Below are 26290 nucleotides of genomic sequence, written 5' to 3'. Positions count from 1 at the left end.
AAATGTTGTCAGTCTGGATTTTGCAAAGGAAAATCTACGTGTAGCGTTACATTACGTTGAAGGAATGAGGAAGTGAAACTTAAAACGGAAAAAAGAATTAAAAGTTTTAATCCTAAACTTACAAAGATTAAGAAGTAAGGAGTGTAACACCAGTGTATTTAATTTTTTTTGTTCAATCATGACTACTAATGTCATATATGTGGACATACATTTTTTGACATCGAAATTATGTAGAGTGATACTAAAAGTTAACCTAAACGATTTGAAGAATTAATCTTAGCCTCGTCGAAATCCAAATTTATAATTATTATGGTAATATTCTAGTGTTAATTGTTAAAAAAAATATTTACCTTTGTAATTTTAATAATACAAAAAAAAAAAAAAACTACTACTGCACATCATAACATGATGACGTTTGATAATCTCTTCCTTGCAACAAACCACTAATCAGAAATTTTCAACAGGGAAAATGGTTGCGAAATCCAGTTCATAAAAATATTTATTTTATTTTCAATAATGATTCATGGTCTCTTGTTGACTGAAGGTTAACTATTACCTTTTATCTTTAACTCAAACAGGACATCAGTTTAGGTCTGTATATTTAACATAACTCTCTTTGTTATTTCCAGATTCCTGCATCATAGGGGACGAAAGCACATACCTCCCACGTCAGCGTTCTGTTTGTTCAAGATTTAATTAAATTTTTTTAATAAGCTCATGTATTCTGCCATGGACGACTAGACGCCATTCAGGGGATGTCCAGCAGAGAGAAAGATTTGAGTGAATACACCCTGTGGTCACATATGTAATGTTTATGTTAGATTTTTTATAAATATGTTGCACTTCAAAGAAGTCACTCTTTCACTTTTAAAAATTTGTTTTGGTCTGTGTAATAGTGGTGTGTTTCTCATTGATAAAGGTTGAGCTTTCAGAGTCTCTGGAATGAACCTCTAAACATCATCATGTTCATCTACACCAGCTTTAGTTTACTGATGATTAAGTTGTGCATCACATTTTGTTTATGCAGTTTTAGTTCAGGGCGCATGTCACCAGTTCTGTGATGAAACCCAGTTAGGTAACCCACTGTTTTGTAATCCAGGCATGTTGTAAGGACAGAGGAATCTTTTTTCGTTAAGTGTTTTCAAAGGTTGGGTAATCCAGTTTGTCTTACAGTTCATTTATATGCACACACATACACACAGGATATGACAATCAAGCCTTTCTCTCTGCTGGCTATCCCCTTCCCCATTTCTCTTTCTCAAATGGAAATATTACAAAACAGTGCTTTCTTACGAAGTTTGTGTCGTACCAGTGGTCCTGCGGATTTACAGTATGACAACTCCTCTGAACTCTTTCGTATATCCACTTATGCCAAGTTCCCCACCACCGCAGCAGTGACAGAAAGAAGTCTTGCACGAGCTGGCTTTTATTACACTGGACTGGGCGATCGTGTCCAGTGTTTCCGCTGCAATGTGACTGCTGACAACTGGCAGTCTGGTGACTGTCCCGCAGAGCGCCACAAACAACTATCCCCCAACTGCAGCTTCATCCAGAGTTTACCTGCCACTGCAAACCTCCTGTCCTCCTCTCACTCTGCTTTTTCCCCACTTCGCAATGTAGCTGTCCTGCAGCTGTCCGCCCCTGCGACTGCAGCCCCATCAACCACTGCCCCGTCATCTTCTGGACAAACAGAGGAGCAAGTGGGTTACCTAAACATGGGCTTCACCAACCTGGCTCCCTCCAGTCCAATTTCATCTCGTGGAGTGGAGGATATGTCCCACCAACGACCACCTGCTTGCCACAATCCTGGTATGCGTCGGGAACAGGAACGCCTTGACACTTTTCAGAACTGGACTCTTGCTACAGTTACTCCTGCCGAGCTTGCCAAAGCTGGTTTGTACTACCTTGGTCAGGGTGACAGGGTGGCGTGCTTCAGTTGTGGTGGCCAGCTTAGCAGTTGGGAACCAGGAGATCGAGCGGTATCTGAGCATCAGAGGCATTACCCCAACTGCCGATTCGTTCGAGGTGATCGTGCTGATAACATCCCTTTATCTGGTGGCGGACTTTCCAATGTTTCCAACTCGGCGATGCAACAGTGTGAAGAAAGGTTACTCACGTTCGTCAACTGGCCTTCTAGAATACCTGTTCGGCCAGATCAGTTGGCTAAAGCTGGTTTTTACTATGTTGGTAAGGGCCTCGGACACATCAGGTTACTCTGAAGTCTAAAGTTTGTTTATGCTCATGATTATTCAATTCTGTTTGTTTCGGTAGGCCGAAATGATGATGTAAAATGCTTTTGTTGTGATGGTGGACTCAGATGTTGGGAGTCTGGTGATGATCCATGGGTCGAACATGCCAAGTGGTTTCCAAGGTAATTGAGGCTTTTGGATTGATTTTATCGTTTTATACGATGACATTGTGTGAACATGCATTTATTTTCTACTAGATGTGAATACCTGTTGCAAGAAAAGGGCCAAGAGTTTGTTCACCAGATTCAAGCAAGATTTCCAAGACTTTTTGAACAGGTACGTTAAAAATAGGGATGCACTGATATGGCATGATAGCGATTGACAGGTGCTGATAACTTTTTAGATTTGGAGGCTGATATATTAGCTGAAAAATATATACTATTTTTCTTTATGACTGCAAAAACTAAAGGCAATTAATAAAGAACTGATTTTAACTTGAAAAGTTTGAACTGATCTCTGAACTTTTGTTCTATGACCAAGTTCTGTAAAATCTACTGCCTGGCAAAATAAAAAGCAATCGAGTCACTGAACATTACCCAAAACCAAAATGCCAGTAAATAATAAAACAGTGGGAGGAAGCAAGCATGTGAGGTGGTTAGGCATGGGCTGGTATAAGATTCTGACAGTATGATAACCTTGGATAAAAATATCACAATGTAACGGTGTTGTGATTGCAGCTTTAAAATATATTCTTTTTAAATGTCTGTTTAAAAAAACAAATTTTCCCCATTGAACACAATATATTTAATTTTGAGAAACTTTTACAATATTTTGGAAAAAAACCTTTTGATGTGTAGGGTCCTTTTTAGCTGGAGATACTATTACCCTGAAAAACTATATCAAATAGTTGTAAAAGAGAAGAGAGATAGAATGATGGGGATGTTTCGATAGTCAAGTCAAATTTAATGAAAACCTTTGTTTTATTGTTTTATTAAAAGCTATCTAAAAATGAAATGTTTCAATTAAATGGCGTAAATTAATCTGATTTCGCTTAAATGTACATACTGTTACCCGACTTTCGTGAGCAAATCAAGTCAAAGGCAGATTCTGCTTGACTACAGTAGCATTTAACTCCACTGCGGTATAAATAAGTAGTACATTATCTTATAATATTTAATGTAATGTTTCCTATTTTTTTTGAAATATTAGGAAACAAATTACGCATGGCAATTTTAATGTAATGTAGTTTGGTATATTTACTTTCAGCCCAGGGATCATAATGATGTTTGATTTTTGACCTTTCATACAAAAAAGTTTGGGCACCCCTGACATAATGGAACGATATAACAAAGGTTAGGTGGTTTTAAAACCTTGACTTTTCCAAACCGTGGTACAGCTTGAAAGCGGTTATTGTCCCATACCTAGAGGTGGTTCAACCTTTGGATATCATACATAATTTATCAGCTCAAAGATATTAGCCTTGTTTTGTTATCAGACCACTAATGACAACATTAAAAAATAGCATTTATCAGCTGATAATGATATGACCACTGATACATTGTGTGTTCCTAATTAAAAACATTGTTGTCAGTTGTTATTTAACCACTGTGATTGACATCTCACCACTTTTACCTGTTATACAGCTCTTAACAAATGGAGACAGCAACTCCAGAGAATTTGTTGATCCACCTGGTAAGTCATTTTCCAATGAGTCTACCTACATATCCTAAAGAGTCTGTTCAGCCCAATTGAATATGTTAACTTCATATTTAGTTGTCCACCTGGGTCCTGGTGAAGACCGTTCAGAAGATGCAGTGATGATGAACAACCCTGTGGTAAAGTCTGCTTTAGAAATGGGATTTGAACGTGGCCTGGTGAAGCAGACTGTTCAGAGCAAAATCCTTACAAGTGGAGAGAATTACAAAACTGTTCAGGAACTGGTGTCTGATTTACTAAGCGCAGAAGATGAGAAGCGAGAGGAGGAGAGAGAGCTGCTTGCTGAAGAAATGGCTTCAGGTATTCCTCCAAATGACGACCGCAGCACTTAACCCAAACATTTGACTTGATTAAATCTAACTCTCCTTGTGTTTCTTTACAGATGGTTTTACTTTTCTTAAAAAACATCATGCGGCTTTGAGTCAGCGTCTAAAAAGTGTGCAGAGCTTAATGGATCATCTTCTAGAGGAGAATGTCATCTCACAGAAGGAATATGACAATATTCGCAACTGCACTTCAGTCAAGCAGCAAACAGGCCAGCTTATTGATTTAGTGCTTTCAAAAGGAAATGCAGCAGCAGAGGTTTTCCGCAACTGGATCAAGAAGAATGACGTGTATCTGCTGAGAGAACTGATGGGTATGTTATATGTGAGAGAAAATGTCTGTAAATTTTCAGTGTTACATGTTGTTAGTCTGTGTCAGTGTGAAGTTACAAGGCAGCTAGGAAGACTTGAATCACTTAAAACAAGGTGATGCCTTTTATAAACGCCCTGAAATCAGCAGGGAGAACTCCACAACAAACCTAAATCACAACATATAATTTTTACTTTTTGTTCTTACTGCAATTTCAGCCCAGACAAATGAAGCTGCATCACCGAGTCAAGATCTTTCAGGTATATTCATCACGAGAAAAGGTTTTCTTTTGATTTTGCCCCTTTTTTATCTCTAGCCATCACACTAAGGGAATCAGTTAGATCCCACTCTGGAGCCGAGAGCTTGTATGAAGTGATCGATGGTGTTCATTGTGTTCACAGATTTGCCTATGGAGGAACAGTTGAGAAGACTTCAAGAGGAGCGCACATGCAAAGTGTGCATGGACAAGGAGGTCAACATTGTCTTCATCCCTTGTGGTCACCTAGTGGTATGCAAAGAGTGTGCGCCTTCTCTGCGCAAGTGCCCCATATGTAGAGGAATGGTCAAAGGCACTGTCCGTACTTTCCTTTCTTAAAATATTAAAGAAATGATGCCCAAATGTATAATGTTTGAGCTTTTTAATTCATAAACATCTTTTTTGGATAAAATACAGAACTATTTAGCATTTTACACATTGCACTTAATTTCTAGAGTTTCATTTCAGATTAAAAACATGCCTATAAATAAAACATTTAGTGTTTTAGTTCATTAATGTAACCCATGATTGCTAGTTGATCTGTAAACAGCAGAAGAGTAAAATAAACCTTTATATGTCCAGGTCTTGAAGGTTACCCCAGCTTGGCCCTACTTTAACTTTTACTCTGAGCTTCACATATAATTTAACAACACACTCCATTTCCCGCTTCACAATTTGTGCAACCTGTGGAAACGATCAAATTACACTTGTCACTCATTTATATTCTCAGCTAAAAGAAACATTCAGAAAGAATTTTCTTCCCAATTACCTGAATGACATCTTCCTCTGCGACCTCGTAGATGAGTTCATCGTGCAGTTGAAGTATAAAGTAGCCTCCTCGAAGGGGTCTAAACTGATTTCGGTGTCGACCACCTGAAAAAAACATTATATCACAGGTGTCAAACTACTAAAGCTGCGTCCCACATGGCATACAATACACTATGCTCTTACCCACTATGTACTTACGCACTTACACACTCAAGAGCATAATATATGCATGTACTGTCTTCCCAAATGTAACAATAATTTTTTTTTTTTACCAACCAGAAATTCAAACCGTTTCTCTAATGGCGTTCGTCGGTTGTCAAATTAGCAAAATTAATGTCCAAACTACCAAATAATACCTGCCATGAGTATACCCACATTCACCATCAGGAGGCGCTATAATCACTGTTGTAGGAGAATTTTGCTTCCACAATCCAAAATAAAAGTAATCCAACATGTGCACCCCGATAGCTCTGTCCCTTCTGTTACGAGCAAAGCAATGGTCATTAAGTGCGCAAAGTGTCCATCACACTTAATTTTAACGGTTGAATAAGTGCACCATCCGGGCATTTAAAGTGGACTTATTCTTTTCAGTGACAGTGAATGCACTACTTACACTGTTTATACTACAAAATGGTGTAAAATAGTGCGCAAGTATGCAATTTGGGACACACCTACAGCTTAAGCTGCGGTCACTCTGGACTTTTCTCCCCATAGACTTCTATTCATACGCACGTGAATGCGTCAAACCGGAAACGCAAGCTTGTGCGACAAGTTTCGCAGTTTGCTGCGTTGCAAAGTTCAGGTTTGGCTAACTCTGACCTGTGAAATTGCATCACTTGACTGCGTGAGACCAATCGAGGATCAAAACATGACCTCTCTGGACAGAAACTTGAAATATGGACCAATCGCTCGCTTTTTTAAATGTCTAATCATCTTGTTTAATCTCGCCCCTTTTCGCAGCACCATACTACAGAATTTTGCAAGCTTAAACTCTAGTGTGACCGCAGCTTAAGTGTGTTGGAGCAGGGTTGTAACTAAAGTTTGACACCCCAAGTTAAAAGTTCAAATCTATAAATAACGCCATACCCAATCTGATTGGAGGGTGTTGGTGTGATGTGGGCACTCCAGGAAATGCTGCTTCTATTCTGCGCTGGATGTTGATGGTTGCTAATTTCACAATGTCAGCAGCAGAGCCCTGAACAGTTGTGTTCACTGCCTGTCTCTCTGCCTAAAAAAAAAGAGATGCAATTAAACTCTTATTCCACACCAGATATTTTCTTATTGAGGGCTCATATAGACTTACGTGAGACTTGATGTACACATTTGAGTCTTTTATTCCAGGCAAGAAACGCTTCCTGCCGAGTAATGTCTTTACATAACCGTTTTTCCCACACTTCTGCACAGTTTCACGCAGAAAGTTCTGTATGCCTTAATGAACAAAAAACTCAACACTAATCTTTCTTGTAAATTTAACGTACACATGAAATCCAAACTAACCATATTGATTTTGTTAGCTCACATTGCTAGTTTTGTGGTAAACAACTTACCCGTGCACGTCATTTAGAAAAAAAAAAGTTTGCCCTTGTAATCTTTAATTAAAATCTGAAAATGCACTTCCTGTTTGTATTCAGTTAATTCTCAGATTACATCTGTCTGAGGTATTGGGCATGGCTACAACTGTCAGTTTTGTCAGCGCTATGATAACAAACAGAAATGGCAAGGAGAACATGTCTGTTAGCAGGGGTGTAGTGGACATTTTAAAAGTGGGGGGGACAGCTGTATGAAATCCAAAGGTTTACATTCTTAATCACCTGTTTCTAAACGGTCTGTCTCTAAAAGTGCGGGGGACGTATCCCCCCCGTCCCCCCGGTTGCTACGCCCCTGTCTGTTAGGTTATGATAACTCTCCTGAAACCCTTTACCCGATCTTTCTGAATAAAATGCCTACTTTACTACATCCAATCAGCTCGGAGTAGAAAAAAGAAGTTCCACCCACTGTTCTCATTCAATATGCTGTTTCTCTAGCAACTGCATCATAATACAAAAAAAATTGAAATGAAACTGCTGGTTCATGCAAACTTACTGTAAATTGTCACTTACCACTGTATCTGGATTTGAATGTCTCAATGTAACAGGCAGCATCATTCTCCTCAATGCCCATTTGTTCTCCGAGTGACTTTGCACCCATACCATAGATTATTCCATAACAAATCTGTTGACAGAAATGCAAAGATTTATAACAAATAAATATAAAAATTCACGAAGCAGATGCAAATGATACTAACCAATATCTAATATTTTACATAAAAATGGTGCTTTAAAAAAATCCTACTAGTTTAAAATCAATGTACATTAACAGCCAGTTTTCCATCCTAACATGAAGGGAGTCTTCTCAATGTAAAAAAAAAAATGCAAATCCCAAATGCAAATTAGGTGCATTTCCATCAAGTTATTGGAGAGGCTGACAGTAGTATTGGTAACCAAGCAACAGTAAACAAGGCAAGCATAGTGTAAACAGCTGAATAGTCAAAAGTCTAAAACCACTTACAGCAACTGTTAATTTATCATTAACTATTGTGAATTTAGAGATTTGTTTATTTGAAATTTTCCATTTTAATCTCTTGTTTTTTCATGTGATACTTCAAACTGTAACATGGAGATGGAAACCCAGATAATATTTTAATATAATGATTTTGATGAGTTGGAGGAGACTGAGACCCATAGCAGAGGAGCAACACCTGTGCCACACACTAACACTTCCCATGGAGGAGTTTGGAAGGATAGATGTAGGAGTAGTGACAGTGGAAGAAGAGAGAGGAACAGGCCTGGGAGACTTTTAAGCTACAGTTTAAATTTTGTTCTTGCTCCAGGCCTCGAGCCATCCACGAGAACTGCCTTTTATTTTCACTTAAACTTTACGTTCATCATTTGCTACTTCCTGCCTCCTCTTTCCACTGTTATCACTCATCGTTTTATCCCTCTGGAGATGCTGTGTGGCACAGGTGTTCGCATTTGCTCCACCAGCCTCCCGCAGGTCTCAGCTCTACACCGCATGTTCAAATGTAGCAAACCTGTTTGGCCTGCTGCCTCATGTTATCGTCAACTGAAGCAGGGTCCACCATTTTCCACTCAGCTGCTATGCTTTTGAACACATCTGCACCACTGTTGAGCACATGGAGGAGTCTTCTGTCCCGGGAGAGATGAGCTAAGATGCGGAGCTCCAACTGTGAGTAGTCAACAGCTAAAATCAGACCTCCTGGGTAATAAGATTGAAAAAGAGGGAGAGTTAATTTAGCATAAATAATGTTTAAATAGATCCAGATAACTCAATGTTGAAGTTTCATACCTGAAAAGGGAACAAAAGCATGTCTCATGCTGACAGAAAATTGCATCCCTTTGTCTGGTGATTTGTCTGAATCTTTTAAAAGTGGTGCCAACTGTCGGTTTATCTTTGTTCGTTTGCACCTGAAATAAACATAATTGTGTATATATAAATGACTTATTTTGTTGGAATAAAAAGGGGAAAAAAGCAAAACAGAAATGTACCATGTCTTGCTTCCACCATTCTGCGATGACTGACTTTCTTCTATAAGCGTTGGCATCTGAATTTCAAAATCTTTTGGGACATTTTGAATGTTTGGTTCAGTGAAGCTCACACGTCCTACATGAGAACAACACCACAATGTAAAAATCTCAAGATATTGCTGACATAAAACTCAAAGGATTTCCATTATGCTCCCACCTGTGGCAGTGTGCGACTGTGAGATTGGATGTATTCTGTCCATCTTCAGATGCGAGTGCCACTTTTTCTCTCGTTGCAAGGGGAAAACCACTTTTGTCAACGCATTTGTGATTCTTCTCCACTCAAGAATAACACCTGGTAAAGGATGTAATGGCTTGAGCTTCTCTAAAACATCCTGATGAAACAACAAAAGAGGAATTTAGAAGTGCATTTCTTTTAGGTTTTAATCAATACTCAAAGACCAGAACATACCTTTGTTGTGCTGAACTGTTTAGAAAGTTTTACACGGGCTCCTGCTCTCCTAGTGTAGCCCAGTGTCTTCTTATTCTTCTGACCATTTAAATCTCCATTGGGAGGCAGCTTCAACTCAAGAAACAACACCTGTGATTGTTGAGATGGATTAAAGAGGGTTTTAGGAGAATGAATTTCCATATCATTATTTTAAATGACGTGAAGTATACCTCTGCTACGTCCTCTGGACTGGTCAGGGAGAAGCTGTGTCCTGCTAGCTGATAAGCTTGGGATTCAAGAGCACTCAGCTTGGCTTGCATGACATGTTTTTGAGCCTCACATTCGGCAATGCTAAAGCCAATTCCATTTAGCTCTAACAATGCCAGGCAGTACTGCGTTGGCATCTCTACTTTCTTGAAAACATCTACAAAAAAAGTGAAATGAATAAAATGCTCCAAGTTCAATCCTGCTCACGGAGGGCCCCATATACTGTTTAGTTCAGCTCAAATAAAACACATTCTCGCAAATCTACATCAGATTTTGGTAGCCTGACTGAAAAAAACAATACCCCTGGAACTTCAGGCTACCAGGTTTTGCGAGCATTGCATTTAAACCAGCTAATCAAAGTTCTTAGAATATCTAGAAATTTCCAGGCAAGTGTGGTCGGGTGGCTTGAACTAAACTCTGCAGGACACTGGCCCTTTATGAGCAGGATAGTACATAACTGGTATGGTCAAGAGGTATAATGATGTTTGCTACCTAAGAAACCATCCTTTTCTAGAAGACAGTTAAGTTGGGTCATGAGCCTAAAGACAAGAACAGACTCAATAGCAGCTCTGTAGCGTCCAGGTTGACTGGCTTCTCCATAGATTCCTAAACTCTGCACACCCTGCCCGGGACTAATTCCCTCCAACATTGGGAGGTCCTCAGTAGCGAAACTGGTCACCATGTTGTGGAGTGTACGCTCTTTGGAGTTTGAATCCAAAAGCCAACATGCAATCTATAGAAGAACAAAGAATTTAATAAAGTTGGACATTATACCTTATCAGATTCCAGACGGAAAGGATTTCTATCAAACCTTTGGGTCTTCAAATGTGCCACGCACAGTAAGTTCACATGCCAGCAGAAGTATCTTGTAAAGGTGAATGAAGTCATAAGTGACTGTCACACTTGATTCTTTTTGCAAGCAAGACTGAATCTGCGTCAGCCGTTCCTCAACCTTAAGTGTCTCATCAAGAGGCGGTGGCGCTAAACTGGCACTTATATCTGTATGTGGAAAGAAAAATTTAACTGAATTCATTTAATGGAACAGGTTTGCAAAAGTTGGTCCATTTGGCCAAGTTTATTAGATTTAGTCCTCAATCAACAATTTAACAGTAGCTATGTTTCCATCCACCACATTTACGAGCATTTTACAATGTCACATATAAAAATCCTTTAGGAAAACGGTAAGAAAAATGGGCATGATGGACCAGCATTATTGGACTAACCGGCAAATCGACCACAAAGTAAAACATCTGAAATATTTTGTTCACTCTTAAATTGCCTAGCAAAAGTCTGTCATCAAAGTGGTTCTGTATTATTACCTCCCAGAACTGTCTTGAGCAGCTGCACTCTCAAAGAGTGGTCTCACGCCTCTAAAAGCCGCTGCGCTCCCAAAGAGTGGTCTCACGCCTTTAAAAGCCACCATGATACAACTTAATTTTTTAATAAAGTCATTGCAAGGTGCTAGTCATTTATTATATTTAAAAAGGCCCACAGTGGCTTCTCCAACCACAGTAAATTCAATTTTTCTTTTTGATATATGGCACCAGTATCAAAGAGCTAAGATTTTGTTGACTCATTGGAAGGAAGCTGTGCTTTATTTGCAAATGTTTCATGCAATATTCAAGTTTTTGCATATATCTAATTGGCATCTTTGGATGGAAACATAGCTAGTGTCAAGTTTCCTACCTGTGTCTACAAGCTCCTGTTGTAGAGATACAAAATAAGCATCTTTTGCTCCCCAGCTTACAGATATGCCAATGACAACAAGATCCTCATATCCCTTCAGAAGGAAGCCTTCTTTTCTTTTGTTCCTCATTGGGGTAGTAGCTTCAAAAAGAGTATTACATCAAATTAAAAAACTAGGTGATAACTGAAACATACAGTATAAAAGGACAAAGTGTATAGCAAGAAAATGTCTTACGTTTTTTGAATTTTCCACCTATTACAGTCTCAGGTTGCACTGAGGTGCTCTCTGTCTTCTCACAGGCAACAGCAAGAGAAAATCTCTCTTTTGTTTTCCATTCATTTACAAATGTTTCAAAAAGCCTTCTGTCACTTGCCACATCAATTATGGAAAATCCTTCTGGACTGCAGGAGTTAGAAGCAGGAAGTGAAGGACACTGAGAAAGTCTCTTAGAGCCCTCATCAGCCAGAGTTATGTCCAACTCTGATATTGAGTTTGTCCTCAGACAAGGTTGATGATCTCTCTGGGTACATGATTTGATATTTGGATCGAGTTCAGACCTCTGCTTTGTAACATTTTTAGGTGATTGTATAGCAGAGGTGGTCATTTTGACCCGTGGTGTGACTGGTTGTAAAACTTGTGTGGGAGGAACAAGGTCACTAGGAGTCACTTTCTTGGCCTGGACTATTACAGAGTCTTCAGATCTTGAGACTTCTGGACCTTCCTTCTCAATCACTTTGGGTTTATTAGGGAGACAGCTTCATCGAGGAGTTTTGGTTCCACTGATGAATTTGACTGACCTGGTGCATCAGATATGGTTGAAAACTGATCAGACCATTTATCAAATAAGTCCTGCATTCCTGGGCTGATATGAAACGATGAGCTATTTAATCGATGCCTTTCAGCTTTTTGCTGATGTTCACTGCTTTGTGACACATTCAGTTGAGACACTATGTCATCTGTATAACTGGGCTTCTCTGCACCCAATCTTGGGCCATCACAAGCCTTGCTCATTTTTTCAAGGTACTGCTCTCCAATGATGAGTGAATCTCCCCATTCTGAAAGGTTGAAAGATGATTCCCCCCATTGGATTGCTTCCTGGTCCTCTGTTGGCAAAGCCTCTCTCCTCTCTGGAATGAGTTCTGGAGAAGAGCCATTTGAATTAGCATTCACTTCAGCCTCCTGAACTTCCTTGTTGTCTTGATCTATTGCTGCCTCCTCCATGGCATCCAAGATGGAGTTGTCATAGAGACTGTCAAACAGAAAGCTGCTGCTCCGATTGAAACTGTTGTCAGTAACATGATCTGAAGACTCATTATTTTCCCTTTGCTCAGCAGGTTTATTTGCACATTGTTCTTCTTCAGCAACTTGATTACTGTAATTTAAAATGTTCTCTAACTGGCTGTCAGTAAGTGAAATGTTGTATTTTGGTTTGGCTCTGGTGGGCAGGACATTTTCATGGAGTGATAAACTTTCAAATGGGCCTTTGTTTTGCTCTTTAGATACTCGATTCGCCTTTTCCAGGAAAGACGACTGTTTGACAACTTTCTCACTTGCAGAATCAACTTGGTTATCCTGTTTATTTTCTCTGACAATGTTTAATTCACCATTCCTATGTGAAAAATCATGTCCGTGAAGCATTTTCTCAGTCTGTGTATCAAGCTGAAAACTATCCCCAAACTCCTCTAATCCGTTTGTGTACAAGTCAGGAGAGCTAAGCTTCTCAGATTTACATAATAAATCATTTTTTACTCTGGTGTTCACATGCAAGTCCCCTTCGTTCTGATCTCTGCTGCTGAATTTCCCATAAATTTCTGCAAACATTTCTTCATTTTCAGTTTGGGTTTCATGATAAATGTCTGCATTTATATTTAAATGTTTCATTTTTGATGTGCGCTTTTTTCCCTGACCAGAGGAAACCACCCAGACATTTGTGACTTCCCCATTCGGCAGTGGAGTACATGAGCGAGAGTCTTTTTTTAACTTTGTGTCTTTGTCTAGTTTCATCTTGACTTGATCTATTCTACAAAGCTCTTCAGGTTTTGACATTTCTTTATGGTCTGTTGCAAGTCCATTTTCACTTGCAATCCTCATCTTTACTCCAGTGTCTGTGGCTCCCGCTTCAGTATCTGCAGCATCCATCCTTCTGCGTTTTGAAACTGGACTCACACAGTGTTGGTCACTGCCAGAGATGCAGGAATTAAGGCAAGAATTTCGCCTCTGAAGTGATTCAGATGATGATTCAGCTGTCTGGTTATTGTGACAGCCCTTGTCCTTTGCATTTATAGATTTGAGAACTTTATGAAGTACACTTGATTGCGGTTCACATTTCTTATCAGGTTGGCATTCAGCAGATGATACACACGAGTCAACGTCTATTGTTTTCTCTGAACTGGTAGTGGACTCTAATGGCCTCAAAGGGGGGTGAATATTATTGTCAGAATTATTTTCCAGCAGTAACTTCTCTTCAGCCACATTTGACATTAAATCTTCACAACCTTCATGTTCTGGGCCTCCTGACATGGACTGTGGTTCTGTGTTTGATTTCACAGTTGAACTGGGAACTGGCTGAGTCTTTGCTGGGACGCAAGCTGGGTTCCATTGCACACCTAGAAGAGCCAGATCTTTCTGGAGGAGCAGCTGGGCTTCAGCCACGATCTGCTGGGCAGCTTCTCTTTCAGTCAAGGCCTTTTTCCCACTGACCCAGATACAGCGCATACTCTTTCGTTCTTGAGCCTCCACTTCGCTCTCATCTACTGCCTGTCTGGAGCTGCAAGATTCAAATGACCAATGAATGACTCAATGTAATCTAGTAATGAATCAATATTAAAACTACACATTAGGCAATAAGCCCATAATTATTTTTATGCTAGTAACCAATAACCATAATTGCAGTGGTATATAAATCTAAATGTACTATCTGACCAATAATGATAATTTAAAACTTTATCCCCCAGTTTCACAAACAAGGTTTAAGGCTAGTCAAGATTAAATTGCATGTTTGAGCTGTCTCAACTCAAAACAACTTGCGGTGAGATGTCTTAAAATACGTCAGTGTCATTTTTTGTCTCCAGGTGCACACCAGTAATATATTTTTCTAAGGCCATTTTTATGAATGTGGCATAAATAGTCTAATTTAACTAAGGCCTAGTCCTGGCTTAATCTAAGCCCTGTTTGTGAAACTGGGTCTATAATCTCAGCAGTCTTGCACTCTTAAAATGCATATATTTTGCAATAAATAAAGGCAATTCAAACATTAAAACATCATCAAGGAGCTTTTTCATTACCTTTTAAAAGGAATAGCTTTCTTTAAGGCCTTCTCCACCTCTGTAACATCAGCTCTGGCCAACTCTGCTACCGTGACAAACCCAGAGCTGTAAAGTGTACGTGCTCTCTGGGCAGTTAGTAAAGAGATTCGAACTAGATCACACAACTCCCTCTGGACTCCAAAACTGAGACGACTCTGGAACTGGGACAGAAGTAGCTCTAGGTTGTGCCATCCAAGTCGATTACAGAAAACCGTAACCATACCTGAAAACATAAGTATATACAATATACATGCATACATACATAAATACATGCCCTCATAGTTCACTGATAAGTTTTGTACAGTAAATATGCTCACATATTACAAGTGAGAAATTTTTAAATGAAGGAAGCATTACTTGATTTTAAAATTATTGAAGGAAACACACACTATTATTACTATTAAATTAAAACATTAACGCAGCTCTCCTCGCCACCCACCCTCATCACCGTTACCTAACTGGGCAATCACATAGCTTTCGCTATGTGTCATTGTGACGTGTAGTTAAATTCTTTTGAGAGTTGTGCGGTTATGCGAAGGCTGTGCCTGACCATCCGCGTGCACTTGGCAGAAGTATAATTTCAGAATAGTATAATAAGTATAAATCATAAAATAAAAAAGTGTAAATTAGCCTTAAAGCGGGCTCGCGTGACTCCACACGGTAGGGAAAGTAACTGAAAAAAATTGACCTGGAAAAATTTGATCGATTATAGGGTCTGAATGTCGATTGCAATTACTTTCATTAATTGCCCCGCCCTAGAATACAGTGCAAAATGTGAACACCCTATGAATATATTAGAGAAAATATAAAATACAATTTTAATAAGAGGAAAAAAAAAAAAAAATCAAGAGAACCATTTAAAAAATTACATTTAATTGAAATTTTGTTGATTTTTTTCTTTTTCGCAAGACTTCATTTGTATTTAAATGTATTATCTTTCTATTCCTAAAGATGTTAGGTGACCATATTCTAATTTTAATGAATATAATGGTTTAATAAAACTGATTTGTTAAAATGCACCAAAACATATTGTCTATATTCACTGCAAAAAATATATATATATAAATTTTCAATAGGGTGTACTCATTTATGTTCTGCACTGTATGTATGTATGCATGCGTACGTATAATTTTATCTCATGTGAATAACTTTTTACAATCCAAGTCAGAAACAAGTTTCATTAGATGCGTGACGAGATATCTGTGTACCTGCATATGTGGAAGCAGACTGCTGAAGTGACTGAAGCTGTCCTCGGCTACAGCCATACTTCTTTGCAACAGCTCCAAGTGGCTCTTCGCTTACCAAGTCAAGCAGAACTAATGTTGTGAAAAAACTTCAGGATGAAAAAAAGATACATATCAACATGCTGCTACTTAGAAGCAAATTAAATGAAGTATTCTAAATTACTAACACACTGTACCGTTTGTGGATTGCCATCTGCCTACGTTGCTTCTCGGTTTTAGCAATTAATTTGCCACCAACAGAACGGGCCAGGAAACCTTCTTGAATGCCGACCATCTCAGCCACCCGCTTCATTGCCGATGGTAGTTGCTCCCAAAGACAGAAGAACTGATACCAGTCTATTGTCGTCCAGTCCACATACACAGGGGTTATCTAAAATATGTGGCATGATTTTGTTAAAAACCTAAATTTATAAAAACTACATTTAAAACTGAATAACAGTCTGCTTTGTCTACCTGGTAGAGAATATGGAGATCATTTTCCAGCACAAATCCTTTCATTGCTCTCTGAAGATCTGCAAAAATCCCCAGTGCTTCCGGAGGTGATAAAGATGAAGACAATGTCGCAGAACCCAGATGTGTCGGACAGTACCTCTCCACTAATAGACACACAATTATCAAAATGTTATCATCACATGGCACACAAAATGACTGCTAGGTTTTTTACTGCTATGTTTTTGTCTTTTGGTGTCTTACCATCTCCCTCTTTCTGTATATGGATGAACTCATTGTCCAACAGCCACTCGATGCAGGCTTCAATAGCGCCTTCATTTCGAGCTTCTGACTCACTTCCATCCTGATGTGCCTCCTCAGCTGTTATACTGGCCGCCAGCAGAGTGCAAGCCGCATACAGTCTCACATCCTGTGGTGAGCTGGCAACTCCTCCAACAATGATCTTCAATGACATAAAATGTTGAACATACTCCCCCAATAAAATATTATGCAACAGAGTATTTACTGCAAGACATTTATACCTCCAGGATGGCCCTTAGCATGCTGGTAGTGACGCCCTCTCCCTCCCGCTTCACCAGGCAGCTGCTGATAGGCTTAAGCGAGCTCTGGATGAGGCTCATCCCCTTCGCACGTTCAGCCTCTTTACAGACCAACACACTCTCACCTGATTATTAAACACACAGATTATTACATCACTGGAAAAAATATTTATTTAACATAACACGGTGTGCAAAGTATGTCATACACACTGTCATACATTTTAGGTTTGTATTCACCACACACAGTATCCTTCCAGTATTTTAACCTTAAGTTAGGAAGACAACGGATTCAGAATGGCAAAATGAGTCAGTGACAATCAAATTGATTCATTCATTCATTTTCAACCGATTTTCCGTGGCCGGGTCGCGGGGGCAGCAGTCTTAAGAGAGAAACCCAGACTTCCCTCTCCCCAGACACTTACTCCAGCTCCTCCGGGGGGGGATCCCGAGGTGTTCCCAGGCCAGCCAAGAGACATATTCCCTCCAGCATGTCCTGGGTCTTCCCTGAGGCCTCCTTCCGGTGCGACATGCCTGAAACACCTCCCTTGGTAGGCGTCCAGGAGGCATCCGAAACAGATGCCCAAGCCACCTCAGCTGACTTCTCTCGATGTGGAGGAACAGTGGCTCTACTCTGAGCTCCTCCTTGGTGACAGAGCTCCTCACCTTATCTATAAGGGTGCGCCCTGCCACCCTGTGAAGGAAACTCATTTCGGCCGCTTGTATCCGAGATCTTGTCCTTTCGGTCATGACCCAAAGCTCATAACCATAGATGAAAGTAGGAACGTAGATTGACCGGTAAATCAAGAGCTTTGACTTTCAGCTCAGCTCCTTCTTTACCACAATGGACCGATACATTGATTGCATTGCTGCTGCACCAATCCGCCTGTCAATCTCACATACCATCCTTCTCTCACTCGTGAACAAAACTCTAAAATACTTGAAATCCTCCACCTGGGGTAAGGACTTTCCTCCAACCTTGAGATGGCAAACCACCTTTTTCCAGTGGAGCACTATGGCCTCGGATTGGAGGTGCTGCTTCTTATCCCAGCCGCATCACACTCGGCAACAAATCACCCCAATATTCAAATATTTAGTGTTTACAGAAGCAGAGGGCAGATAAGATGGAAGTAGCAAGATATTACATATATGACAAGTGTAAAGAACCAACAAAAATATCCACTAATGCATGCTTTTTTTTCTCAAATATTTTAGATTAAATTATGGGATTGTTTATGGGAATCATGTAATTCATGACTAATTGTGGAAAAAAAAGTTGAAATGAGTGACAGGTTTAGCATTTTACAACATATAAGGCTCATTTGAAATTATTGTTTTTATATATTTTATTATTGAAATTATTCATTTTAATTGTTATTTGTTATATTTATATATTAATTTATTCCTTAAAAGCTTATGCCAGAGCAAAACCTCTTTTTGTATTTAAAATATTTATTATAAGTGTTACTAAAAGCATGAAATAAAAATTTCTCAACAAGACACGAACAGTCATTTGGAGCTGAGTTTACTGGTATTTTACGCAATTATGTAACATCCAAAGAACTGATCTTAACTCATCTCCTTTGTTGCTTGCCACAGCTGCGATAATTGAATGCAGTGTAGAAAGGAACAGAATATTCTTCACTTGTGTTTATTTCATTGGAGTGTCAAACAAAGTTGTTATTTTTTTCTAACATATCAATTACCAAGCCATATGACTTTTAAGTTGCACTGCCCTGGGAAGATTGTATTAGCTTTAAAGCAAATGAGCCCTTGTATTCGTATTTCTTTAGTTTGTGCATTGTCAATATATCAACCGCAGAAAAATTCCACTCCATCACTGCTTATATAAGATCAAACTCTCATGTTAATTCACACAGTTTAATATGTTTTTATCAGTTTTACATCTGGCCCAAAAGTAGCCATAACATGCTTTCAAAACTGCGGCACTCACCCATAGTGTCCACGCCTTTACGGCCTGCCCGTCCCACCATCTGTTTATAGGTCAGGATGTCCAACAAATGACCATTAAAAACAGGAGTTCTGATAATCACACGTCGAGCGGGCAGATTTACACCAGAAGACAAGGTGGATGTGGCAGCTAACACCCTAATGTAGCCTTGACGGAAAGCACCTTCAAGAATATCCCGCTCATCGAACGTCAAACCTGGAACGAGATTTCCAAAAAATAATTTAATAATTTAAATATTGGATAATTGTTTTCAACAGTTAATGAATGTTTATAAGAAATAAATTACTCCAAAATCGAGAATTTAACAACAAAACACATGTACCTGCATGATGGAAGGCAACACCCCAAGGAACAGTCCTCTGAAGCACATGGTCCAAGCCTGCGGGTGTACGTTTCAGCTGAGCTAATACATCTAGAAGACCTTCCTGATTCAGAGATATGCTCTGCACTCCAGAGCCTGACTGCATTTCTGTAAGAGCAAGTAATGTTTTAGAGATGGATTGTAAAAATGTTGAAATAATTGGTTAACACTTTAGTTTAGGTTACAATTCATGTTATAAACTACTGGCCTATTACCTGTTCATTAGTAGTTATAAAGATAAAGCTTGATCTTTTTCTGCATCCCTAATCCTACCCAAAACCTAAGCCCAACTTCTACCTTATTAATTATTAACAAACAGCTAATTAGTAGTTTATTAAGCTAGTTGTGTTAGTTAATGTTTTATTAATACCATGAATTGTGACCTAAAGTATTACCAATAGATGTAAAGTTAAACCTTTGTGATGAAGATTGTAAAACTCTCTTCCAATGCTATCTGCTAGTTTCTCACACCAGTTCTTTGAAGGGCAAAACAGCAGTGCAGAGTGTCCGTCCTGCACAGTCTCGAAGCAGAGGCTGACAATGTGATCATCGTCTCCCTAATGGGTGTTTGATATGTAAACATTAGCAAGTTCAGTTTGTCATGGGAAACAAAAAAACTTGATTTTATTTCCTGAGGCCGACAAATATGTCTCTGACCTTAACGGGAAGAGCTGGGGTGAACGGTCTGACCAAATTCAGTGATCCGTCATAGATATTTGTGCCAATCTTGACCCACTCCATCAGTGGCACCGGGCGATAGTTCGTACTATACAGTTCAGCACTCAACCAGCGGGCAAGAAGATCCAAGTTTGGCAGCGTGGCACTCATACCAATAATCTGCACACCAGTAGAGCTACTTTGACCTGAGTTTCTTTAAATGTAAAAGATGTTAACTTCCACCATGCATAAAAACCATTTTTGATTTAAAAATGACATTATAACATACCTTGTTGCATTTTTTTGGCCAATGTATTGGATTTTAGTCAGCAACAGCTCTAACAGATATCCACGACCAGAGTCCCCAACCATGTGCAGCTCATCAACTACAATAGTTCCTGTAGTTTGAGAGAATTTAGCTTTCTAAAAGTACCAGACACAACATTATAAGAGGCCAATAAAATGTTGTAATTTTTACCAAGTAAATCCAGTTTATCTTCTTCAATGAGTCTGTTGACGAGTCCGTTCGCTTTCTCTATTGTGCAAACAGCGACATCCAGAGCTGAAAACCCACCAGCTGCTGAAGTGCTCCCCATATAGCCCTCCACCCTGATCCCTGCCTCCTGAAATACATTCTGAGTAAAAATAGTAAGTATAATATATATTAGTAAAATTCCAAGATGTAGAATGACAGGTGTTTTACCATAAACACAAAAATGTACCTTAAATATCTTAAAATAAAAAAATTAATTAAAATAAAATATTTATGTATAATTGTAAAATAACCAACCTGTAGATAAAACATCTTCTCTCTTGCCACAGACACGAAAGGAAGAATGAACATGGCTTTCTGTCTTGTTTCCAGCACTCTCTTCAAGATCAGCAACTCAGATACCAATGTTTTTCCTGCACTGGTTGGAGCTAAAAGAGAAAACGTTACCTTTAAAGGGGACCTATTATGCAAAAATCACTTTTATAAACACATTTGTGTGGCAACCGTATGCGAATATATCCAAATTAAAAATTAGTTAATTCTATTTTATAAACACACTTCCTAAAAACAGTCAGTAGAAACACTTTGATTAACATTCTCCCTTTGTAAATGTCATCAGTGGTAAAAAGCCCTGCCCATTTTTACCAGCAGCTAGAAGCCAAGCAGGGCTGTGCCCGGACAGTACCTGGTTGGGAGACCACATGGGAATACTAGGTTGCTGCTGGAAATGGTGTTAGTGAGGCTCAACCCGCGGGCTGTGTGGGTCCTAACGCCCCAGTATAGCGGGACTCTACTGCTAAGAGAGCACCGTCTTTCAGATGAGACATTAAACTGAGGTACTGACTCTCTGTGGTCATTAAAAATCCCAGGATGTCCTTCGAAAAAGAGTAGGGGTTTAACCCCGGCATCCTGGCCAAATTTGCCCACTGGCCTCTGTCCATCATTGCCTCCTAACCAACCCCATTTCATAGCTGGCTTCATCACTCTGTCTCCTCTCCACCAATCAGCTGGCGTGTGGTGTGTAGTCTGGCACAATATGGCTGCCGTTGCATCATCCAGGTGGATGCTGCACACTGGTGGTGGATAAGGAGATTCCCTCCATTGTGTAAAGCGTTTTGAGTGTCCAGAAAAGCGCTATATAAATATAAGGAATTATTATTATTTATGTCAATCTCTCTCTCATTAGCATAGACAGCACTGAGCGAATAGCAGCCATCTGCCATTAAAGTTTTCACACCATACCTGGTGAAGATAATGTCAGAAACTAATGGGATTATAAATATGGAGTTTTGAGATGCATAAATGAACACCATAGTCTGCATAGACTATATTCTTCTGAGACGCTTCTTATATTTAGGGACATCAGAGACGTATTTTACATCTTGTAAATAGGGGCATAATAAGTTCCCTTTAAACTTTTTGATCAAATTAAGTAATTACACATATTCTAGAAACATACTGTGTAATGAGAAAATACTGTTTGACCTGTTTCCCAGACAAGATTAGGGATGAACAAAATATTTGTGGTCAATAAGAAGACAACTTTTTTTACCAGAATATACCAGGTTCTGTCCTTCCAACACTTTGCCCAGAGTCAGACACTCAGCCTGCCACTCAAACATCCTGTGAACACCAAGACTCTGGTACTTCTCCAGAACAGGCTTAGGGAGACCCCAGCTGGAGAGCAAAAGCTTGTCTAACTGATCAGCAGGACGTCCCATGTGAATGCTTTGTGCTATTCAGGACAATAAAAAGAAACAATAAATATTTCAACAAAAAACCTGATTTATACTGCTTTAAAGTCAAAATTCATTTAAGAGTTTTGTTTTAAAAGTAAATACAGACAAATTACATAATATCTGCAAATTTGAAAGATTTCTGAAAGACTTGTGATATTGAATGATGAGTATAAAATAAATATTTTAATCTTCAATAATTTATGAACTTAAATAAGTGAATTAACAGATATAAGTGAATAAACAAGACTTCACCTATATATACAGATGTTAACACTTCAATATGTTCCCTTTGCCGCCATGCTCGCTGTGGCTGCGGTGGCAGTGAATGCACCTACACCTTTTGACCACTGGGAGGTGCTTTAACCATAGACTTCGTCAGCTAAAACATCAACACGCAATTTTCAGTTTTGCCTTTTCACAATACTAGACAGGATGGTACTGTATGTTTACCTTATGCAAAGGTACTGTATGTAATGTGATGTGTTCAATTTAAATATAATTTTGTTTGGTTGTTATGGCTTCCTTAGTAATAAACATGCTTTTACACTATTCTGTATGTTTTAGAAAAGATGTCTACAATACATGGTGAGAAGCATAGCCATAGACTGCAAATATTTAGCAAATATAAGAGTTAAGTTCTTTAGCCTTTTTAGTGCCCTATTAAATTGCATTGAGGTACAAAGAGCGTTTGATTTCTTAGTCCTTTAGTTTTATTTAGAATATTACAAAAACTCAAAATATGCAAACAAATAAATAAATAAAACACATATTGTAACGGCATTCGTTAAAACAACACAGGAAAAGACGTGTTATATAAAAGCTAATCAAATGTCTTATTTTGAACAAATAAATGTTTTCATAAAAGAAAAGGGCTTTGTTACTCACGCAGCGTACACGGTGTAACGTTTTTATAGTTTGATCATTCAGAATATTTAAAAATAAATAAAATATTCCAATCGATTTAGATGAGAACAGCGATAATCCAAAATACTCAAGCTCAGACAAATTGTTTTCCAAAGTCTGCTATTGATCTACAAAAACAACCCTGGAGTTTTCAAACTAGGCTAAATACTGCAGAGTTTTCAAGTGTAGAATTTTTACATTAACTTTTCATATTGTCAAAGTATGACAATATACTGAATAGGCTATATATGTCTTTGAAGCTTTTGAAAATATATGGTGGGATTTAGGAAGTCACCTAAATTAATTTTAACCAAATACTTTGTTCCCCTTAAAGGTATATCATCTGTTTTTAAACGAAAAATTTAGATAAAAAACTGTGGAATTTTTGATGCACTAATAACCCCGTGGTCTGAGCACTGACACAGAGCACGCTATATATACATATACCCACAATCACATTATTTTAAAAAATCCATTCAAAATTAGCTCAGCTTTGAAAGTCAAATAAAAGTTATTCTTATTTAATTCTGCAAGATTTATGTCTCTACTGTAAAAGTCTGTTCACCCAATTCTTAAGACACGTAAAAGCTTTTGTAAAGAGCTAAAAACCAAATCCATATAGATTTTGTCATGGGAGCTCAAGCATCCTTGCTTAATGCTTGAGAACAATTGAGGTTCATTACTGTGTGCCATTAACACACAGGGTTAAGCATCCATGTCCAAAGTTTGATTGTTTTCAACATCAGTTTTGGGTGAACAGAAATCTCTTAGATTTGATTAAAGATATCTTGAACTAAATTTTGGAATGACATAAGGATGAATAAATGACAGAATTTTAATGTTGGGGTGAACTAATTCTTCTAGTCACTTCTTCAAATGGTGATCAAATAGCGACATCTGCCATGCAACAGTGGAAAAGTTTACCTATACCTGCATCTGGTAGTGTAGCATCACCGAGGACGGTAAGATCCACTCCAGGCGGAGGGGTTAACACAGACACTGACAGGTTTTTCACAGATCTCTTCTGCAGCTGCAACACTGACCGCTCTTTAGCAGCAGCCATATGTGTCGGACTGAACAGAATGTAATCCTTGGAGTCATTTGGGCAGGTGACTTCTCTGAAATTTAACTTCTGCTTGCTCTTTGATACTTTAGATGTTTTTTTCATTGAGTTCAAGACCTTTTGAGGGGAAGAATAATCTCTGTTCTCTTTTAAATCAAGGGTCCGTCCAACCACTTCAATCTTTTTGGTTTCGCTGAACAAAAGTTTTTGGGCCAAATCCTTCCAATTATCCTCTTTTTTGGCTTGTGTTCTGGTTCTTTTGCACTCTGATGGACTTGAAGGGCTGATATTTTCTGAATTTTGTTCTTTTTCAATGTCAGCATTTTTTGGAAAGACACAGTTTTTCTTTAATGGTGCTGGTTCAGTTTGCTGAATCTTTTCATTTTTCTTGAATTTCAAGACTTCTGGACCAAGTTCATCAATGGTTTGTAAGATTTCCTCATCCATAGCCAGAGTGGAGTCTCCTGGCATCCACTGCTTATTCTGGATTTGCTTAAAAAACATTTATTTTTAGTGTAACAAGGTTTACCAGTGGCTTAAAATGATATAAAATACATTTTAAAAACATACTTTTGGTGCATTACATCTTCTGTTCTCTAATACATCTTCCTGACACATGAGACTTGATTGTCTTTGTCCTGGTTTCTCATCTGCAAGACTTAAGCTGTAAAAATGAAAAAATAATTGGTTACAACTACACTATTTTCATTTCAGTTCAGACATAAAACAAAGAGGAAAATGCAAGAAAAAGAACCTGAGGTAACACTGTAAAAACCCAATACATTAAATGTGTGTGTGTGTGTGTGTTTGTGTATACATGTATTTATATATTTAGTTTTTTAGTGCAATAGTAAAAATGACCCTCCACATCAAAAGCTACTAGTCAGCACATGATTCAGCAAACATTTGAGAAACAAATCGCTTATAAACCAACACCCTATGCACCTGAACAGTGCAGTGGCATACTTTTATCCAAAGAAGAGAAAGATATTCAAAGATGCCTTTTCAACTTGTAAAGAAATCTGTTTTGTAGACTAATTAAGACAGCATGTCAATGATTTATTTTAATTATTTAGCCTGACATTTTAACTGTTCCAAAATACTTTAAATGCTTCTCAAAAACTAATATCTTGTGTTCAATAGGAAAAAAAGTTGTTGTTTTTTTTTACCAAGAAGAACATATTTGGGAGCCGTAATCACAATACCATCATAACATGTTATTTTTATCCAAGGTTTTCATACAGTCAGAATCTTATACTGGTCCATGCCTAATATTTATATATTATAGTTAGGATGACATCTAAATATACTGTAAAATGTTAAATGAAAGGTTCATTCTAATTTCTAATGATAACTCAATTAATAAGCCCAAATTTTGCTAACATTAAAAGTTAAGCCCAACAACAAACCAAGCAATATTTTAAAGACAGAAACTGTCTATAAATAGTAATATAATTGTGAACATAAATGTACAGTTTTTGAAAATCAGTGAAAATCTTTTAGAGTTAATATATTATTGCTATTAAGCAGATTTAAAGATCATTGTTCTCACTTGGACTTCACTAAAGCTCCATGTCAACCAAGTTTGTAAATATGACCATTGGTTAAGAATTAACAGTGAAGCATTAAAGCTCAACTAGAGCTTGTAAACATAACTATGGCAACGTAAACAATCAAGAGAGGCACAACAGCGTTTCAGACCGCTGACACATCTTACCCCCTTGTCTTCACAATACGATGTTGTCCCAAATAAATCTTTCTTGTCGTTGAAGTAGTCATCATCACACTAAGACTTTCGATTAAACTTTTCCCAGACAATGCTTGAGTAAGAATAAAAACAGCACAATAAAATGTTTTAAGGTAGCTACCTCTCGTCGCTGCGCGTCAATAAAGTCATGTTAAAAGATATTAACGTTACTGATACTGAGCTGACATTTCAGAATAAAGCTATTTACATTGCACGATCGCAAACCCAGTGAATAGTCTTACATTTCATTCATGTAGCGTTTGTTTGTTTAAATGCATATTTACAAGCAGTTCAAGGAACTCAGACTGGGTTAAAAGAAAACAAAAAAACAA

The 26290-nt window shown here is 38.3% G+C and overlaps 2 protein-coding genes across 2 annotated transcripts; one reads left to right on the top strand and one right to left on the bottom strand.

Annotated features, from left to right (window-relative positions):
* Positions 1 to 959: 959 nt before the first annotated feature.
* On the top strand, positions 960 to 5157 carry birc2 (baculoviral IAP repeat containing 2). Its single transcript, XM_056446805.1, has 8 exons — positions 960 to 2187; positions 2272 to 2371; positions 2447 to 2525; positions 3833 to 3881; positions 3963 to 4205; positions 4288 to 4542; positions 4757 to 4798; positions 4940 to 5157. The coding sequence occupies exons 1-8, from the start codon at positions 1206 to 1208 to the stop codon at positions 5131 to 5133; spliced, it is 1944 nt and encodes a 647-aa protein (XP_056302780.1). The 5' UTR covers positions 960 to 1205; the 3' UTR covers positions 5134 to 5157.
* Positions 5158 to 5177: 20 nt separating this feature from the next.
* polq (polymerase (DNA directed), theta) lies at positions 5178 to 26273 on the bottom strand. Its single transcript, XM_056446804.1, is given in 33 exon segments — positions 5178 to 5478; positions 5564 to 5667; positions 6649 to 6790; positions 6866 to 6990; positions 7662 to 7773; positions 8633 to 8817; positions 8908 to 9026; positions 9108 to 9222; positions 9304 to 9478; positions 9556 to 9684; positions 9765 to 9958; positions 10294 to 10534; positions 10613 to 10800; positions 11488 to 11628; positions 11723 to 12232; positions 12235 to 14255; positions 14773 to 15016; positions 16002 to 16126; positions 16214 to 16407; positions 16491 to 16633; positions 16731 to 16929; positions 17009 to 17151; positions 18978 to 19190; positions 19318 to 19464; positions 19772 to 19913; positions 20014 to 20227; positions 20303 to 20411; positions 20492 to 20648; positions 20804 to 20934; positions 22059 to 22241; positions 24079 to 24703; positions 24782 to 24875; positions 25929 to 26273. Coding segments are annotated over 33 exon segments (7743 nt in total). The 5' UTR covers positions 25994 to 26273; the 3' UTR covers positions 5178 to 5364.
* Positions 26274 to 26290: the final 17 nt, after the last annotated feature.

This window comes from Danio aesculapii, chromosome 21 (assembly GCF_903798145.1).
Source record: "Danio aesculapii chromosome 21, fDanAes4.1, whole genome shotgun sequence".
Taxonomy (NCBI): Eukaryota; Metazoa; Chordata; class Actinopteri; order Cypriniformes; family Danionidae; genus Danio; species Danio aesculapii.
Note: the sequence above shows the minus strand (reverse complement) of the source record. Positions and strands in the feature narration are given on the sequence as shown.